The sequence below is a fragment of the Ranitomeya variabilis genome, chromosome 2 (assembly GCF_051348905.1).
Source record: "Ranitomeya variabilis isolate aRanVar5 chromosome 2, aRanVar5.hap1, whole genome shotgun sequence".
Classification (NCBI taxonomy): Eukaryota; Metazoa; Chordata; class Amphibia; order Anura; family Dendrobatidae; genus Ranitomeya; species Ranitomeya variabilis.
In genome coordinates, this window is record NC_135233.1 from 838,612,162 (window position 1) to 838,632,927 (window position 20,766).

The following is a 20,766-nucleotide window of genomic DNA, read 5'->3' on the forward strand; positions in this document are numbered from 1 at the left end:
TGTGTATAGAAGTGATGGTCTTAAAAAGTGGCTTAAAGTAAAAATATATTATATTGTTATGGTATAAAAAGTGTCAAATGCTGAAAGTGGAAAGGGATTGCTTGGTTTACAATTTGATACTTTATCAATGACAGATTGCTGAGGATATAATCACTAGAAGTTAACCCTTTTACAATGTGGAGAAGAGGTGTTCTCTCCTTGTTGAAGGCGATAAGAGATATAGAAACAACCAAGTCAGTTTACTCAGCTGTTTCCACATCTCTTGTAGACAGTTTCTCCTGGAAATACTGTAGGTAATGGATAATCTCCATCCTGAGATCCCATTCTCAAAGGTTTGCCCTACTGATCAGACATTTTTGACATCTCTGATAAGAATTTTCGTGCTTTTTGCCCAGTTGGGATCACTGATCATCTCACCAACTGCTTTACAAGGAAGATGGTGGTCAGGTAATTGGTCTAATACACACCATGCACACTTCTTTTTATCCATACTATGTTTGCCATGTAATTGGCTCACTACCAGAAGTTACAATAGAAAAGAGGATGTAGCGTCCAGAACAGAGTGTATTTATTTGTGAATGATAATGTTTTATTTTTCATAGAACCATATTGTCCTTTAATATGAAGAAAGAAGTTGTGTTTTGGAGCCTCCATGTCTTTAGCTAAAATTGTAGATTTCTGACAATTTCTCACAATTACATGGATATAAATCTAAATAGGACAATAGATGTGTGAGGCTTATGTTCTCCGCCCTATTGATTTAGCGGTCCCCGGTGGTCTCTCATAATTCATTATAGGACAGTCAGGGTATAATTTGAATCTGTAACAGGGTGTTAATTATAGTGTCCTCCATTGGAGGTGATTGTCAGGACTAACCCACCAACTAAACACAACACGTCTATGTCTACTTTTCATTGCAGTCTCAGGTTATATCACCAGCAAGGACTAGTAATTAATATTTTTAACTAACCCTAAAAGTGATAGACACCAGGAGCAATTGATTTGCTCTGAAGTCGGATTCAGATGGGGTAGTTTGTGCTGAGCCTCATGGGCCCAGTTATTGCAACAGAATCTGGACCCCCCAAGAGCATCCTCGGGTGATCTAGTGTAACCCTAGCAGTACTGGGCCTGGACCATAACTACCCTGATGACTGTCTGCAGGATTAAGGTGAGTTTAACCCTACTATAATTTAGGATTACTTAGTATTGACCGAGATGATGTATATTGCTGCAGAGTTATACTTGCGCTATATTAATAAAAAGAATGGATCGGTAACCATTAGTTTCCTATGGAGATGTACTGCATATACTGTATAACGTGTCCATCATTTCAGAGTCTCTTGTCTTTCTTCCTGGCGGGTGTATAATGGGTCGGTATAGTACGATGACCACATTCCATAAGTCTCCCAATACTTGTGGCAGAGTCGCCAACTTGACTTTTTATTTTTTTCTGAACAGCTTACCAAAAAATCATGGACAGACAATATTTTTTACAGATACATTGGAAAACCATAATAAACTACTATGATTATAAGTGATACTGTACATGTCTACAGCCCATAATTCTGCTAAGAAGACATTAGCTGTGCTCACTTTAAACTGTAAAACAATGAAACTACAATCAAAATAATCTGTATATGTTTCTTCAACTTCTAAAAAATTCACAGACGCCTTAAAAAATTTTTTTACAGACAAGGTCATAAACGTGCCCAATTTTTACGGACTGTCCTGGAGTTTCTGGATGGTGGGCACCCTGACTTGTGGTCTCCTCAGTGTCTGTGCTTTCTCTCCCTGTCTGTGTGTATCCATCTCTCCTCTCTGGGCTCATCCTCTTCCCTCACTCCTGGGTGGGTCCAGGCTGAGTCAGGATGCTATGTCTGAGTGTGTCGGCTTGGGGGGGAGCCTGGAGTCCCCGCTGGGCTATTCAATGTTGTTAACAGACACTTTCCTCAGGCTGAGACCCTGCTGAGCGACTCATCAACTCTCAGAGTGAGTGCAATATACTTCAGTAAGATTGCAAAGGGGGCCGGGGCGGGCAGGGGGGCTTTGTTTGCTAGCTGTGTCCTCCCCTATAAATCCAGCTCTTGACCCTCTCGGCTATTAGAAGGTACCTCAGCAACAAGACATAACTGTGCCCTCTGGACAGTGACCTGGTGCAGGGACAGAGACAGGGGGGCTGGCAGAGCTGAAACACAAGTGACAAGGAGAAAACGTGTCCCCCGCATTGGTGACTACACGGAAAAGAAAGGGAACAGGGTACCGAACTTCTTCAAGGGGTATCTCCACTGACTGTAGAGGGTTATCATGGAGGTATTATATGCCCACCTCCTGCGGCTGCTCACTCTATGGATACTGGCTGCTGAGGCTTCACGGCGTAAAGTTATTCTGCCAATCAAACCTGAACAGGATCCTCTTCCTTCAAAGGCACAGCTCGGTGAGTGGCACTACAAATTCTTATCATGTTATGTACTGTATATAGATATATATATAAACTGTGAGTGACGCAACAGGTAATGTCCGGGCACTGAGACATTAACAATCCATCTTCATGCATAGAACAGTCTACGGGCTTACACATGCAGCAGAGCGAAGTTTGTCAACTGCAGAACTGTTCCTATTATTGCAATCTGTTAGGCTACGTTCACATTTGCGGTCAGCGCCGCAGCGTCGGGCGCCGCAGCGGCGCCGCATGCGTCATGCGCCCCTATATTTAACATGGGGGCGCATGGACATGCGTTGTGCTGCGTTTTGCGCCGCATGGCCGCAAGCGTTGGACGCAAGAAACGCTTCAAGTTGCATTTTTTTTGCGTCCAACTTTCGGCCAAAAAGGACGCATGCGGCGCAAAACGCAGCGTTTTAGCGTGCGTTTTGCCACGTTTTTGTTTGCGTTGTGCGCTGCGGCGCCGACGCTGCGGCGCACAACGCAAATGTGAACGTAGCCTTAGATGTGGTTTACATAGGGCTGTAGGTAAACCTACGGGTACCTCAGATGCACAAAGCAGACATCACAAAAGAGTTAAAGGACAAGTTTCACTCAGCTCCATGTGTTAATGTAGTAATTGTGGCGAATGTGGCCCTTGAGCTGTGACCTGTGCTGAGAAGAGGTAGCAGCAGGAGTTTTGCTATTAGGCCGTGTTCACACGTTCAGTGCTTGATTAGTATCTTAAATCAGTATTTGTAAGCCAAAACCAGGAGTGGGTGATAAATACAGAAGTGGTGACGTGTTTTTATTATACTTTTCCTCTGACTTTTTCCAGTCTTGATTTTGTCTTACAAATATAGATGTAAAAAACTGACCAAATACTGAACATGTGAATGTGGCCATATTATCATTATTTTACACTTCTATGGATTCGCTCGGGAATGTTGTGTCACAGTAAATGTAAGGGAATAGCATTGCTTATTAGTTGCTATGAGGGAATGTTTATGTAACTCAGCCCCATTACACAGAGCTCTTCAGCTGCCAGAACTTCATTCAGTCATGTCCCAGTCGTATATTCGGGGTCCTGCACTTTGTGTCACATTTTCCCCTTAAATTCCTCACAATGTTACAGTGCAATATGACTACGGGCAGCGCCTGTATGTCTTCTGTGATCTGCATGATCCAGTTCAGTTCACATCCCAGACATTGTGGAACTACAAGTCTCGTCAGAACCTCCCAGACCCAGCTTATTGGAACCTATGGAATCAATAGATTGTGTATCTACAGGTCTTATGCTTATGAAAACGTCTGTCTGGCATATATTGGTGGCTTTTTGGGATTATTTGATCTCACTAAAACACTGTATTTTTGGTCACATGCTTGTAGTTTTGAGCATCCATACCTTCTGCATCTGCTGGTTGTGCATGTGCGCAGTGACTTGACTGTGGCTCATCAAGGGTTAGCATAAGCTGCTGTGGGTTTGCAGTTGGAGCTGCATTTCGTTTGGTTGCGGACCCTCAGAGGCAGCGCCTGGCTCCGGCATATTCTTCTAAGACACTCGTAACCCCTGCCAGGAATCAGTGCACACAGAGCAGCCAACCAAGTAGTATTCCAGGAGTGAGAGAAGGCAGGCTACATTCGATGTATAATATGTAACAACCATATCTCCTCTTTGTTAGTTATTGGTTTAAATGTTTCCTCACTGTATTTACTTCTTCATGTATTTTATCCATGTAGGTTGTCGTCTTGGAGGTAAAACGTACCCCCTCGAACATACCTGGCACCCAGACCTGGGGAAACCATTTGGGATAGCCCACTGTGTAGTATGCCGTTGTGAAGCGGTAAGAAATGATTTGCTGGGGAGATTTCCTGGAGGATTACAATGGCAAAAACTTTGGGAGCATGGGGACAAATAATGAAAATCGAATAACTTGTAGGTTGAAAGAAGGTGGTACATGCGGCAGATGTAATAGATGAACATATGTGTGCATGTAGCTACCGGTAGTGTAAGAATACAGAGTAAGTAGTCTTTAGGTAAAGTATAAAGGCTATGCAGGCTATGCTGGCTATGCAGAAGTTAGTAAAGAATGGTCAGGCCATGCAGTGATTGATGATTACTAGATGCATAATTAATTAGCAGGACAATAGGAGCAGGCAGAAATGTGTTAAGAGAAAGTCTTTGTACTGTATAGTAGAAGGCTTCCTTTGTGGCAATTAGTGAGAGGTAATAGGAAGAGTTAGTCATTCATTATAATGTTATTATCTCCTTGTTAAAGATGGTGTGCTGGAAGGCTTTCAACAGAGACCTGCTCTAGGGCAAGAAGGCAACTCTACGTCACTTTTCTTTCTTGCAGTACCCTTTTGGTCTCCTCTGTATTTGGGTCTGTGTCTTGAGACTACAATAGTTCCTCCTATGAATCTCTGGCTTTTTGTTTCTTTTCAAGCATCGAAACCGTTGGACAAAAGATTATGGGAAGATCAGCTGTAAGAGCATTAAGAATCAATGCCCTACACCCACCTGTGCTAATCCCATAGAAATCCCTGGGCAGTGCTGTCGGGTTTGCCCGAAAAGTAAAACTTGTAAGACTTTTCAAAAATTTATTTTGTGCTCTTTACAACTACCTAATTCTGTCATAGTCTCCTACATTCCTACATGATCCATGTTTCTCTACTGAACTATGTACTAGTCCTTTTCTTGCCAACTTATGCAACCTTTTTTTTTTTCAGCGTTAACTTTATTTTCCTGTTTTTATGCAGCTTTTCCGCCCTCTCCCCCTCTGAAAAAATCTGAGTTTATGTTTGACGAGTTTGAGTATTTCCAAGAAAAAGAAGATGATCTTTATAATGATCGTTCCTACCTAAGCTCTGATGATGTCGGTGTGGAAGACAGCCGCTCAGGTAATTACAGCATAGATAAAGACATATAGGAACACAAGGTCATGGCTTTTATATATATAACAGCCATCAAAGTGCTGTCGAATACATATTTAATACAGCTTTAGCTTATTAAGAAATGGAGTGTGGCCTCGGGACCAGAGCCAAATGTGCACAATGGTTTGTGAATAGAGATCAGATCCCCAATATTAACTCTTTCTGTGCTCTTTTTGAGCTAAAAATTCTTATTTTAATGGTGTCATTTTTCTATTGGTGTTTTTCTCTTAAAGGGGTTGCCGACTATTAGGAAAACCCCTTCTCAATCTGAATGTTTCCCCACTTTAAAATAACAACACCTATATTCACCGGCCATGCCGGCGCCGTTCCAGTGGAGATGGCACTCGTGCTCCTGGGGCTGACGTGAGGTTATGCCATGTCACGTGAGCCCTGCACCCAAAGAGTGCTGGCATCACTGTCACCGCCTTCAGACGTTTAAGTAATCAAGAGGAAGTCAGAGCAGCGGCTGGTCGTTTACTCCTTCGAGATTACTTGTATGTCTGAATTTGGGGACAGAGACATTGGTGCTGATTGGGCTCAGTGCTCACATAATGTAAAAACCTCTCATGAGCCCCAGGAATATCAGTGCCGACACCGCTGGAACAGTGCTGGCACGGGAGATGAGTATAGATGTTTTTATTTCAATGGGTCAAACATTCAAATTGAGAAGGGGTTTTCCTAGTGGTGAACACCTTTAATACTTTGCATATTTCAATATATACAGAATTAATTCTATTTTGGCAGATCAGTATGCAGCACCTGTATCCACGGACTTCTTCAGATTTCCACTTTCATTGGCATGTACAAGTTTGGGCATTGAGGTCAGAATTACTGTTATTGTGAACAGTTAAGCAAGTTGAAGATGAAATTATCCCTAAAACATATAAAGTTAAAGGGAACCTGTCACCCCCAAAATTGAAGATGAGCTAAGCCCACCGGCATCAGGGGCTTATCTACAGCATTCTGGAATGCTGTAGATAAGTCCCTGATGTATCCTGAAAGATGAGAAAAAGAGGCTAGATTATACTCACCTGGGGGGGCGGTCCGATCCGATGGGTGTTGCGGTCCGGTCCGGCGCCTCCCATCTTCATAGGATGACGTCCTCTTCTGGTCTTCACGCTGCGGCTCCGGCATACTTTGTCTGCCCTGTTGAGGGCAGAGCAAAGTACTGCAGTGCGCAGGTGCTGGGCCTCTCTGACCTTTCTTGGCACCTGCGCACTGCAGTACTTTGCTCTGCCCTCAGACAAAGTATGCCTGCGCCGGAGCCCGCAGCGTGAATACAAGAAGAGGGCATCATTGTAAGAAGAAGGGAGGCCCCGGACCGGACCACGATGCCCATCGGACCGGACCGCAGCGGGACCTTCCCTGGGTGAGTATAATCTAACCTCTTTTTCTCATCTTTCAGGATACATCAGAGGCTTATCTACAGCATTCCAGAATGCTGTAGATAAGCCCCTGATGGCGGTGGGCTTAGCTCATCTTCGATTTTGGGGGTGACAGGTTCCCTTTAAAGATGACACATTTACTTGGTATTTTAAGCAAATATATATATATGTGTTTTCATTTTTAACATTTTAAAAATTACAAAAAGTAAACAGAAATAGTGGAGGCCAAGATATTGTCTGGAAGACCAAGCAAAATTTCAATGAGAGCTGATCGTAGGATTGCTAGAGGGGCAAATCAGAACCCCCACTTGACTGCAAAAGACCTTCAGAGAGATTTAGAGAACTCTGGAGTTGTGGTACATTGTTCTACTGTTCAGAGACACCTGCAGAAATATGACCTTCATGGAAGAGTCATCAGAAGGAAACCTCTCCTGGATCCTCATCACAAAATTCAGCTTCAGAAGAATGCAAAAGAACATCTAAACAAGCCTGATGCATGTTGGAAACAAGTCCTTTGGATGAGTTAAAATAGAGCTCTTTGCCCACAATGATCAAAGGCATGTGTGGAGAAAAAAGGGCACAGAATTTCAGGAAAAGAAAATCTCACCAGCCATTAAGCATAGGGGTGGATCAATCATGCTTTGGGGTTGTGTTGCAGCCAATGGCACGGGGAACATTTCATGGGTAGAGGGAAGAATGGATTCAATGAAATCCTTGATGCAAACATAACACCATCTGTAAAAAAGCTGAAGTTGAAAAGAGGATGGCTTCTACAAATGGATAATGATCCTAAGCACAATTCAAAGTCCACAATAGACTACCTCAAAAGGCACAAGCTTAAGATTTTACAATGGCCCTCAATGTTCCCTGACCTGAACATCATTGAAAATCTGTGGCTAGACCTCAAAATAGCAGTGCATGAAAGACATCCTAAGAATCTCACAGAACTAGAAGAATTTTCCAAGGAAGAATAGATGAAAATCCCTCAAACAAGAATTGAAAGACTCTTGGCTGGCTGCAAAAAGAGTTTACAAGCTGTGCTACTTGCAAAAGGGGGTGCTACTAGGCACTAGCCATATAGGGTGCCCAAAGTTTTGCATCTGTCCATTCTTCTATTTGTAGTTTGTTAAATGTAAAAAATTACAATATTTTTTTTCTTCCTAAAGTACAAAGTAAATGTTTCATCTGTAATAGTGATGAGCGAATATACTCGTTACTCGGGTTTCCCCGAGCATGCTCGGGTAGTCTCCGAGTATTTTGGATGTGCTTGGAGATTTAGTTTTCCTCGCCACAGCTGCATGATTTGCGACTGCTAGACAGCCTGAATACATGTGGGGGTTACCTGTTTGGTAGGGAATTCCCACATGTATTTAGCCTGTCTAGCAGCCGCAAATCATGCAACTGCGACGATGAAAACTAAATCTCCGAGCACATCCAAATACTCTGAGATCACCCGAGCATGCTCAGGGAAACCCGAGTAACGAGTATACTCGCTCATCACTAATCTGTAACTTTAGCCCTTTTAGAGATCATTTCATTTTCAACTTGCTTAACTGTTCACAATAACATTAATTTTGACCAAGGATGTCCAAACTTTTACATACCACTGTATACAATGCCAAGCTATTTTTTCAGTTGTACTCAGCTATTATGGGTTGTGTTGAATTCATGCTTGTGTTTATTTTGACAGAGTATGTGGCATTTTTGACTGCATCCAGTCGTGTGTGGCCCCCAGTTACCAGTGGTCTTGCTAAGGCTAAATTTAATGTACAGCGTTCCAATGTACTCTTTTCTATCAACTATAAAGGGTATGTCTTAGTGTAATTATCTTACATGTTCTCCTATTTTTATATTATTACTTTTCATCACTTTCTTGTCTCATGTCATACATACCAATGTATTCTAGATAAGTTTTCCGCTCTAATTTTTAGAAAGATTGTGTCTGTAAGCAAGAAAGCCATGATACACTGTCTGCATAAAGTAAAGCTAGTTTCTGGGAAGATTCTGTCTGACAGCTCTTTACTGTAAGCAGAAGTGTCAAAATTCGATTGAATCTGTGCTTACAGCAGAAAGTTTTGCTTATCTCCTGTTATATAATTTTGTTCCTAATTAAAATGTACGGTAATTGAAAAATAAAATTTAAGTGAAGAACCCCATTATTTTATTTATTTAATATTTTAAAATTGCTTTGACTGTAGGCTTGATAGTCTTTCTCGTGTTCGTTTCTCTGATTCTGATGGTAATGTGCTGTTTGAGCATCCTGTACACAGAGTAGGATACCCCCAAAGCGACACAGTAAGTAAATAAGCATATATCTAATTTAAAGGGGCTGTCCACTACTTGGACAACCCCTTCTCAATCACTGTTTCCCTCAAGTGAAATAATAACACCTATACACACCTCCAGTGCCAATGCTGTTCCAGCAGTTTCAACGTACGCCTCTCCTGGGGCTCGCGTGACATCCCTCTGGCCAATCAGCTAATTTTTCACTCTCCCTAGGACATAATTGATATCCAGAGCAGGTGAGATCTGTGATTGCTATCTCACTTCCTCCAGATGTCTGATTTGTCTGAAGGAAGGAAAAGTGAAAAGTCCGCTGATTGGCTGGAGAGATGTCACGTGATCCCCAGGAGAGGCGTATGCCGAAACCGCTGGAACAGCGTTGACACTGGAGGTAAATATAAGTGTTATTAATTTACTTGGGGGAAACATAGAGATGGAGAAGGGGTTGTTCGAGCACTGAACAATTCCTTTAATTCTCTGAACCACCTTGTCTCACTTTCAGTAACAAGATTTTTTTTAACTAGATCTGTGGTATATGGAGATCAATTCCTCGTACTTCTCTACAACTTCTGCGCTTGGGACACATCCTTGTTTCCCTAATGACAACAACGCTTTCTGAACCTGAAATTTCTGGCAAGATTATTCGTCACAGGGCTCTGTTTACAGGTAATTGGCTATTATTCATTTTCATAAAAATAGAAAAAGTAAAATACATATTTTAATGTCTGAAATGGATTTTGTGGAACAAAGACGTAAAAGCGGAAAATAATAACATTTAAATTAGCATGACTTTTTTTTCAAACAGAGTCTTTTAATGCCCTTCTGATACCGGATTCCCCAGAGGAATCAGGTGAACGAGGTCTCGCTATGCTAACACTTAGTGATGTGGATGACAATCTGCATTTTATTCTTATGCTCCGAGGACTACAAGGAGGAGAACGAGGTAGGATCCTTAGAAATCAGCACAACTTTAAAATTATTCAATTTTAGTGGAGTTATACTATTATTTATTCTACAAGAGTCAGGAAAATGCACTTGGCATAAAGTGTCGTCGAGTCTTAAAGCTGAAATTCATCTTGTTGATTAGCAGAAGCTCCTAAAAGATAAAGCTGTTCTGTAATAAAATTGATGGGGTTAATGATGACATACTGTAAGATAATATTTTTCATACATTTTGGAATCGTGATTAAACTATTAATGTTAGGTGGGGGAGACTTTGGAAATGAGAAGATGGATTGCTGTTAGGAGTCAGTCATGTTTTTTTTTTTCCATTACAGAAAATATTCCAATAACTATGCAAATTATTCATCAGAATCATGTTATACGAGAGCTCTATGCTAATATCACAGAACAGGTGAGTCATATGCAAGTTCTATGACTGATGGTGTATAATTTAAGTGTGTATCATATATGCATAATATAAATCACAGTTTGCAGGTTTTTGGCATCTATGATTATTATATCTTTGTTTTTATTTGCTGTAGGCCGAGGTCAAACGAGCGCATGAAAAATCATCCGATTTTCATCCAGAAAACTCAGATGATTTTCATGCATGTACCATTCGTATGTCTAAAATTCATGTCCATGTGACATCCACGTGGCATCCATAGTTATATCTCAACAATTTAAACATGCATGGTAAAATTCAGTTTCCTATGTTAATTATGGTATTGTATCCATAAAAATCTGCTCATCCAATGAATCTCATCCACAATACGGAAGTCAATAGTGCATGTTGCGATTTTTTTTTGCACATGGACACTCGGGCAGTGTGAAAAACCTCATCTGGACAGCCCAATTGAATTACTGTACATTGGTTAGTGTATTGGCCTTTTTTTTATCAGCGCATCTATAATATAACGCTGGGAGCGTCACTCTGTCCGAAGCCTCTATAGACTGCGCAAGCGCAAGCGCCGGCGCAGTCTGGACCGCACAGAGCGACGCTCCCAGGAGATCGCGGTATGCGTAAGCACTGAACGCACACCGCGATCTCCACCGGACAAGCAGGGACGAGCCAGGAGGCGGAGGGTGAGTATACTTACCTGACCCGTTCCACCGACGCGCTTCCGGGCCGTGACTGTCCCCCTGCTCCCGGAATCGGCGCCTGCGCAGTCCGCGCTTTCCGGCGCCATTTTCTTGAAGACACATTGCAGTGTCTTCAAGAAAATGGCGCCGGAAAGCGCGGACTGCGCAGGCGCCGACTCCGGGAGCAGGACCAAGAAAATGGCCGCACCCAGCACAGCCGCCGCGCCCAGCACAGCCACGCACAGCCGCCCACAGCAACGCACAGCCGCCGCACCCAGCACAGCCGACCATAGCCGCCCACAGCCACGCACAGGCGCCCACAGCCACGCACAGCCGCCGCACCCAGCACAGCTGCCCACAGCCACGCACAGCCGCCCATAGCCACGCACAGCCGCCGCACCCAGCACAGCCGACCACAGCCACGCACAGCCGCCGCACCCAGCACAGCCACCCACAGCCACGCACAGCCGCCGCACCCAGCACAGCCGACCACAGCCGCCGCACCCAGCACAGCCGCCCACAGCCACGCACAGCCGCCCACAGCCACGCACAGCCGCACCCAGCACAGCTGACCACAGCCACGCACAGCCGCCGCACCCAGCACAGCCGCCCACAGCCACCCATAGCCACGCATAGCCGCCGCACTCAGCACAGCCGACCACAGCCGCCGCACCCAGCACAGCCGCCCACAGCCACGCACAGCCCACAGCCACGCACAGCCGCCGCACCCAGCACAGCCACCCACAGCCGCCGCACCCAGCACAGCCGCCGCACCCAGCACATCCGCCGCACCCAGCACAGCCATGCACAGCCGCCACAGCCACGCACAGCCGCCTACAGCCACGCACAGCCTCCCACAGCCACGCACAGCCGCCCACAGCCACGGACAGCCGCCGCACCCAGCACAACCGCCGCACCCAGCACAGCCGCCCACAGCCACGCACAGCCGCCGCACCCAGCACAGCCACGCACAGCCGCCCACAGCCGCCGCACCCAGCACAGCCGCCCACAGCCACGCACAACCGCTGCACCCAGCACAGCCACCCACATCCGCCGCACCCAGCACATCCGCCGCACCCAGCACAGCCGCCGCACCCAGCACAGCCACGCACAGCCGCCACAGCCATGCACAGCCTCCGCACCCAGCACAGCCACGCACAGCCGCCTACAGCCACGGACAGCCGCCGCACCCAGCACAGCCACCGCACCCAGCACAGCCGCCGCACCCAGCACAGCCGCCCACAGCCACGCACAGCCGCCGCACCCAGCACAGCCTCCCACAGCCACGCGCAGCCGCCTACAGCCACGCACAGCCGCTGCACCCAGCACAGCCACCGCACCCAGCACAGCCGTCCACAGCTGCCGCACCCAGCACAGCCGCCCGCACCCAGCACAGCCACGTCACATACAGCCGCCCGCACTCAGCACAGCCACATACAGCCGCCCGCACTCAGCACAGCCACATACAGCCGCCCGCACTCAGCACAGCCGCCCGCACTGATGGGGGCGCAGGATGGAGCAGCACGTGATAGGATGGGGGCTGTTGTGAAATTGGATTTTGGGCTCCCCCGGTGGCCACTGGTGGAATTGAACTTGTGTGCATCATCCCCTCTGTTCACCTGTTCCCATCAGGATGTGGGAGTCGCTATTTAACCTTGCTCCTCTGTCACTTCCATGCCGGTCAACATTGTAATCAGAAGCCTTTCTGTGCATGTTCCTGCTACCAGACAACTTCCAGCTAAGTCGGACTTTTGTCCTTGTTTGTTTTTTGCATTTTGTTCCAGTTCACAGCTGCAGTTTCGTTTCTGTGTCTGGAAAGCTCTTGTGATCTGAAATTGCCACTCTGATGTTATGAGTTAATACTAGAGTCTTAAAGTAATTTCAGGATGGTGTATTGATAGGGTTTTCAGCTGACCATGAAAGTACCCTTTCTGTCTTCCTGCTATCTAGTAAGCGGACCTCGATTTTGCTAAACCTATTTTCATACTACGTTTGTCATTTTCATCTTAAATCACCGCCAATATATGTGGGGGCCTCTGTCTGCCTTTCGGGGAAATTTCTCTAGAGGTGAGCCAGGACTATATTTTCCTCTGCCAGGATTAGTTAGTCCTCCGGCCGGCGCTGGGCGTCTAGAGATAAAACGCAGGCTACGCTACCCGGCTACTGTTAGTTGTGCGGCAGGTTTAGTTCATGGTCAGTTTAAGTTTCCATCCTTCCAAGAGCTAGTTCCTATGTATGCTGGGCTATGTTCTCTTGCCATTGAGAACCATAACAGTTTGACCGGCCCACAAAGGGTTAAATTAATTGGCAGAGAAAGGAGAGAAAAAAGAAGTCTGCTGAAAAATTTATTTATTTATTTTTTATTTTTTCCTTCAGTTCTGAGTGTGCTTTCAATTGAATCACTTGCAAGTCTGCCTATATTGCAGCCTTCCTCTCTCTCTCTCCTTCTAATCCTGGAATGGCTCTGTGTTCACCTGTTTAAAATGGATATTCAGAGTTTAGCTGCAGGTTTGAATAATCTCACCACGAAAGTTCAAAATTTACAAGATTTTGTTGTTCATGTTCCTATATCTGAACCTAGAATTCCTTTGCCTGAATTTTTCTCGGGGAATAGATCTTGCTTTCAAAATTTCAAAAATAATTGCAAGTTGTTTTTGTCCCTGAAATCTCGCTCTGCTGGAGATCCTGCTCAGCAGGTCAGGATTGTGATTTCCTTGCTCCGGGGCGACCCTCAAACGCTGTGGGTATGATTTAGAGCCTCTTGAAACTCCTATACCTCTGAAGGGGATTGACTCCACCCCATTGGCTAGTAATAAACCACAATACTGGACACAAGTAACTATGCGAATTAATCCGGATCATCAGGAGATTGTTCGCTTTCTTGTGCTGTATAATCTACATGATGTGTTGGTGCTTGGATTGCCATGGCTGCAATCTCATAACCCAGTCCTCGACTGGAACGCTATGTCTGTGTTAAGCTGGGGATGTAAGGGGATGCATGGGGACGTACCTTTGGTTTCCATTTCGTCATCTATTCCCTCTGAGATTCCTGAATTCTTGTCTGACTATCGTGACGTTTTTGAAGAACCTAAGCTTGGTTCATTACCTCCGCACCGGGAGTGCGATTGTGCCATAGATTTGATTCCGGGTAGTAAATACCCTAAGGGTCGTTTATTTAATCTGTCTGTGCCTGAACATGCTGCTATGCGAGAATATATAAAGGAGTCCTTGGAAAAGGGACATATTCGTCCTTCGTCATCTCCCTTAGGAGCCGGTTTTTTCTTTGTGTCTAAGAAAGATGGCTCTTTGAGGCCGTGTATTGATTATCGGCTTTTGAATAAAATCACGGTTAAATATCAATATCCGTTGCCACTGCTGACTGATTTGTTTGCTCGCATAAAGGGGGCCAAGTGGTTCTCTAAGATAGATCTCCGTGGGGCGTATAATTTGGTGCGAATTAAGCAGGGGGATGAGTGGAAAACCGCATTTAATACGCCCGAGGGCCACTTTGAGTATTTGGTGATGCCTTTTGGCCTTTCAAATGCCCCTTCAGTCTTTCAGTCCTTTATGCATGACATTTTCCGTGATTATTTGGATAAATTTATGATCGTGTATCTGGATGATATTCTGATTTTTTCGGATGACTGGGACTCTCATGTCCAGCAGGTCAGGAGGGTTTTTCAGGTTTTGCGGTCTAATTCCTTGTGTGTGAAGGGTTCTAAGTGCGTTTTTGGGGTTCAAAAGATTTCCTTCTTGGGATACATTTTTTCCCCCTCTTCCATCGAGATGGATCCTGTCAAGGTTCGGGCTATTTGTGATTGGACGCAACCCTCTTCTCTTAAGAGTCTTCAGAAATTTTTGGGCTTTGCTAACTTTTATCGTCGATTTATTGCTGGTTTTTCTGATGTTGTTAAACCATTGACTGATTTGACTAAGAAGGGTGCTGATGTTGCTGATTGGTCCCCTGCTGCTGTGGAGGCCTTTCGGGAGCTTAAGCGCCGCTTTTCTTCCGCCCCTGTGTTGCGTCAGCCTGATGTTGCTCTTCCTTTTCAGGTTGAGGTCGACGCTTCTGAAATCGGAGCTGGGGCGGTTTTGTCGCAAAGAAGTTCCGACTGCTCCGTGATGAAACCTTGTGCTTTTTTTTCTCGTAAATTTTCGCCCGCCGAGCGGAATTATGATATTGGGAATCGGGAGCTTTTGGCCATGAAGTGGGCTTTTGAGGAGTGGCGTCATTGGCTTGAGGGGGCTAGACATCAGGTGGTGGTATTGACCGACCACAAAAATTTAATTTATCTTGAGTCCGCCAGACGCCTGAATCCTAGACAGGCGCGCTGGTCGTTGTTTTTCTCTCGGTTTAATTTTGTGGTGTCATACCTACCGGGTTCTAAGAATGTTAAGGCGGATGCCCTTTCTAGGAGTTTTGAGCCTGACTCCCCTGGTAATTCTGAACCTACAGGTATCCTTAAGGATGGAGTGATATTGTCTGCCGTTTCTCCAGACCTGCGGCGGGCCTTGCAGGATTTTCAGGCGGATAGACCTGATCGTTGCCCACCTGGTAGACTGTTTGTTCCTGATGATTGGACCAGTAGAGTCATCTCTGAGGTTCATTCTTCTGCGTTGGCAGGTCATCCTGGAATCTTTGGTACCAGGGATTCGGTGGCAAGGTCCTTCTGGTGGCCTTCCCTGTCACGAGATGTACGAGGCTTTGTGCAGTCTTGTGACGTTTGTGCTCGGGCCAAGCCTTGTTGTTCTCGGGCTAGTGGATTGTTGTTGCCCTTGCCTATCCCGAAGAGGCCTTGGACGCACATCTCGATGGATTTTATTTCGGATCTTCCTGTTTCTCAGAAGATGTCTGTCATCTGGGTGGTGTGTGACCGTTTCTCGAAGATGGTCCATTTGGTTCCCCTGCCTAAGTTGCCTTCTTCTTCCGAGTTGGTTCCTCTGTTTTTTCAAAATGTGGTTCGTTTGCATGGTATTCCGGAGAATATCGTTTCTGACAGAGGAACCCAATTCGTGTCTAGATTTTGGCGGGCATTCTGTGCTAGGATGGGCATAGATTTGTCTTTCTCGTCTGCTTTCCATCCTCAGACTAATGGCCAGACCGAGCGGACGAATCAGACTTTGGAGACATATTTGAGGTGTTTTGTGTCTGCAGATCAGGATGATTGGGTTGCTTTTTTGCCTTTAGCGGAGTTTGCCCTCAATAATCGGGCCAGCTCTGCCACCTTGGTGTCTCCTTTTTTCTGTAATTCGGGGTTTCATCCTCGATTTTCCTCCGGTCAGGTGGAATCTTCGGATTGTCCTGGAGTGGATGCTGTGGTGGAGAGGTTGCATCAGATTTGGGGGCAGGTGGTGGACAATTTGAAGTTGTCCCAGGAGAAGACTCAGCTTTTTGCCAACCGCCGGCGTCGGGTTGGTCCTCGGCTTTGTGTCGGGGACTTGGTGTGGTTGTCTTCTCGTTTTGTCCCTATGAGGGTTTCTTCTCCTAAGTTTAAGCCTCGGTTCATCGGCCCGTACAAGATATTGGAGATTCTTAACCCTGTGTCCTTCCGTTTGGACCTCCCTGCATCTTTTTCTATTCATAATGTTTTTCATCGGTCATTGTTGCGCAGGTATGAGGTACCGGTTGTGCCTTCCGTTGAGCCTCCTGCTCCGGTGTTGGTTGAGGGCGAGTTGGAGTACGTTGTGGAAAAAATCTTGGACTCCCGTGTTTCCAGACGGAAACTCCAGTATCTGGTCAAATGGAAGGGATACGGTCAGGAGGATAATTCTTGGGTGACTGCCTCTGATGTTCATGCCTCCGATCTGGTCCGTGCCTTTCATAGGGCTCATCCTGATCGCCCAGGTGGTTCTGGTGAGGGTTCGGTGCCCCCTCCTTGAGGGGGGGGTACTGTTGTGAAATTGGATTTTGGGCTCCCCCGGTGGCCACTGGTGGAATTGAACTTGTGTGCATCATCCCCTCTGTTCACCTGTTCCCATCAGGATGTGGGAGTCGCTATTTAACCTTGCTCCTCTGTCACTTCCATGCCGGTCAACATTGTAATCAGAAGCCTTTCTGTGCATGTTCCTGCTACCAGACAACTTCCAGCTAAGTCGGACTTTTGTCCTTGTTTGTTTTTTGCATTTTGTTCCAGTTCACAGCTGCAGTTTCGTTTCTGTGTCTGGAAAGCTCTTGTGATCTGAAATTGCCACTCTGATGTTATGAGTTAATACTAGAGTCTTAAAGTAATTTCAGGATGGTGTATTGATAGGGTTTTCAGCTGACCATGAAAGTACCCTTTCTGTCTTCCTGCTATCTAGTAAGCGGACCTCGATTTTGCTAAACCTATTTTCATACTACGTTTGTCATTTTCATCTTAAATCACCGCCAATATATGTGGGGGCCTCTGTCTGCCTTTCAGGGAAATTTCTCTAGAGGTGAGCCAGGACTATATTTTCCTCTGCCAGGATTAGTTAGTCCTCCGGCCGGCGCTGGGCGTCTAGGGATAAAACGCAGGCTACGCTACCCGGCTACTGTTAGTTGTGCGGCAGGTTTAGTTCATGGTCAGTTTAAGTTTCCATCCTTCCAAGAGCTAGTTCCTATGTATGCTGGGCTATGTTCTCTTGCCATTGAGAACCATAACAGGGGGCGCAGGATGGGAGCACATGACAGGATGGGGATGAGGATGGAGCAGCACATGACACGGTGGAGCAGCACATGACAGGATGGGGGCGCAGGATGGAGCAGCACATGACACGGTGAAGCAGCACATGACAGGATGGGGGCACAGGATGGAGCAGCACATGACACGGTGAAGCAGCACATGACAGGATGGGGATGCAGGATGGAGCAGCACATGACACGGTGGAGCAGCACATGACAGGATGGGGGCGCAGGATGGAGCAGCATATGACAGGATAGGAGCAGCACATACCAGGATGGAGACCATATTCCAATATAAATGCTCGCCACCCGGGCGTAGAACGGGTTCAATAGCTAGTGTCCATATAATACCTTTATCTGAACTTAAAGGGAATGTATAACAAATTTCGTTTTCGCTTCCATGGGGGACACAGGTAACTATGGGTGTACACTGCTGTCGCTGGGAGGCTGACAATATGCAAAAAAGGAAAAATAGCTCCTCTTCAACAGTATACACCCACTGACAGGCACCAAGCACCTCAGTTTAAGCTTAGTGTCTGTAGGAGGCTGACCTGGTTCTGATCCCAGATTTGCATTTTCTTTTACAGGTAACCTGTGTGTTTTTATTAATCTTTTCTCTTTGTCTTTCAGGTCTTCTTCCTTAGGGTAAACGGGTGTAATTTCTCACCCTGTTTTCCAGTATTTATGTGACCAAAAGAGCAGTGTGGCGTCACCCACATCGCCCACTCTCGGACCCGCAGGCAGGACCTGATCCCCTGTCACCTTTACGGGTGTTTCAGAGTGATTCCCGGTGGCCGGTCCTAGCCTCTTCTCCTCCCCACCCTTCTCCTCGGAGATAGCTGGGAGGAAGATGGTGGTCACCATTGGTGGCCTTCCCCCTTCTTGTAAGGGGTTGACGCCGTCTTCTGCACCATCTGGAGATGGTGCGGGAAGGAGGATTTATCATACCAGGAAACGAATCCACCTGAGGGCTCCTGAAGGCATCCTCATTGTTGAAGAGGAACTGTGGACCTTGGAACTTGCAGGTAGTGTACGTATGTTTCCTTCCCCACAGCGGCGCATGGCAGAACTTGACAGCATCTCCGTTCCTTAACAGGGGACAGGGCGGCTTTAGTGCAGTGATCCCTGCACAGCTGCAGCCATTTCTTCCTGGCTGGTCCCAGACCTTGGGAACAACCCTCTTTCTTTCCTCACTGGCTTCCCCAGCCACTCACCACCGCACATTTGAATTTTGTGCTCTTTTAGACCAATAGGAGGTCTTGCTGGGTCAGACATTCTCCTGCTCTGACCTAGCCACGCACCCCGCTTCGCGTGCGTCTCCTTAGCGCCCTTTTTTGCTTCTATCGTGGAGCTCCCTCTCCCTGCCAGAACACGACCCCGGCGATACACCAATCGGTGGGGCGTCTTCTGTTTCTCGCCGGCCAGCAGATCTTCCTGGCTGTTCACACCTCCCGGTGTGTCAGCCAATCAGAGGTATACTTTCTTTTTCACCGGCCGGCATTTCAGTCACGCCCTCCGCACTGCATCGTGCTTGGTGTATTCAGCACGGCCGATGCTATTTCAAAACGTGTGCCTCAGCAGATCGTAAATCCTGTCTGATACACTGCCTTTTTCTGCACATTTCCTGCGCCTTCCTCTCCACATCTACCTGCGGACATCTGGCACAGGGGCACACAGCTAATCTCACAGTCATCTGCTGACCGTCGCTGACATCTGGTAAGCTCTGCCCTCTCCCTCTCCTTCCTTTCTCTGTCCCCCTATATAGAAAGTGGTCTTCAGGTCAGCCTTCCCCTTTCTGCCCGTCCTGCCGTCCTTCCACCATGTCTGCTCCATAGGAGCACCTTAACACCCGGGATGAGAGCACACCTCTCCCTCCAGAGTGGGCTGTTGCCATGTCACATTCGGTCTCTGACCCGATATAAGTATCTCAGTCCCTGGTCCAGGTCCTGAAGTGTGTTCCACATTTGTCTGCAGACACCAGTGCTCTGAATGCCTCTCACGGTGATTTGCACGCACCTGACCACAACCTTCTCAGGGATAGATTGGGTACAAAGCAAGGGAAGCAGGCTCTTTCCAGTTCCTCCTCCAGTTCCCCGGGTCCCTCTGCATTCTCTAGGATGCCCTCCTTTTCCCATACCCCCTCCTCGGAGGCAGCTTTTGGGTCGGATGCGAATTCCCAGTCTGAGTATGAGTCTGATTTGGACCAGGTCTCAAAAATGCAGGATATGGTTAATAGAATTATCTTGGCAATTACCCAAACTCTTAACCTAAAGGAGGACAAGGCACCTGCTCAGGAGCACTCTATTTCCTTCAAATGGGTAAAATGTCCTTCCCGGACTTTCCCAATCACAGGGAATTTGAAGCGATTATGGCTAAACACTGGGAACATCCTGAAAAACGCTTCCTGGGAAGCAAGCAGCTAAACATTCTTCCCTTTAGCCCAGACCTCGTCGGTAGATGGGCAGAGTCCCCTAATGTGGACCACCAGTTTCTCGCCTGTCTTCCAAGACAGTCTTGTCTCTGCTGGATGGTGCATCTCTTAAGGATGCTATAATTAGGCAGATTAAGGCCTTGGCTAAATCAGCCCTTGAAGCGTCTGGTGCCTCCCTCAATTCCATTTTTGTCTCCACCTGAGTGGCAAAGTCCATGTCTGTCTGGGCAAGAATGCTTTGACAGGGTATCCTAGCGGCAGCTCCACCGGATGAGATGGCAGATTTGACCGACAAGATTGCCCATGCCGGCAAATATCTTCTGACCGCCTCCTTGGATGAGGCCCGTTGTTCTGCCAGGGCATACAGCAGCATCATTGTTATATGCCGCATTCTCTGGTTGAAAGCGTGGAATGCAGATCCACCCTCAAAAAAGACTCTCACTAACCTTGGCTTTCAAGGTTTTAGGCTTTTCAGGTCCAAACTGGATCAGATAATTTCGGATGCTACTAGCGGGAAAAGTACCTCTCTGCCCCAGTCCAGGCCTAAATGTCCTTTCAATAGGAAAAAGTTGCTTCAATTTCATTCCTTTCGGCCCTTCTCTTCTTCAGGGACTCCCTCCCAGCAGGACCGCTATTCCGCCCAAGG

General features: G+C 46.6%; 1 protein-coding gene across 1 annotated transcript in view; it reads left to right on the forward strand.

Moving 5' to 3' along the window:
- The first annotated feature begins 2,063 nt into the window (after positions 1–2,063).
- The window catches only part of CHRD (chordin), a 46,774-nt gene continuing 28,071 nt past the window's right edge, over positions 2,064–20,766 (forward strand). The window contains exons 1-9 of the mRNA XM_077290098.1: positions 2,064–2,434; positions 4,160–4,263; positions 4,867–5,002; positions 5,180–5,320; positions 8,429–8,546; positions 8,937–9,033; positions 9,546–9,687; positions 9,827–9,964; positions 10,299–10,375. Of these exons, the coding sequence (XP_077146213.1) occupies positions 2,305–2,434; positions 4,160–4,263; positions 4,867–5,002; positions 5,180–5,320; positions 8,429–8,546; positions 8,937–9,033; positions 9,546–9,687; positions 9,827–9,964; positions 10,299–10,375 (1,083 nt within the window). The 5' untranslated portion in view covers positions 2,064–2,304. The remainder of the gene's footprint in view (positions 2,435–4,159; positions 4,264–4,866; positions 5,003–5,179; positions 5,321–8,428; positions 8,547–8,936; positions 9,034–9,545; positions 9,688–9,826; positions 9,965–10,298; positions 10,376–20,766) is intronic.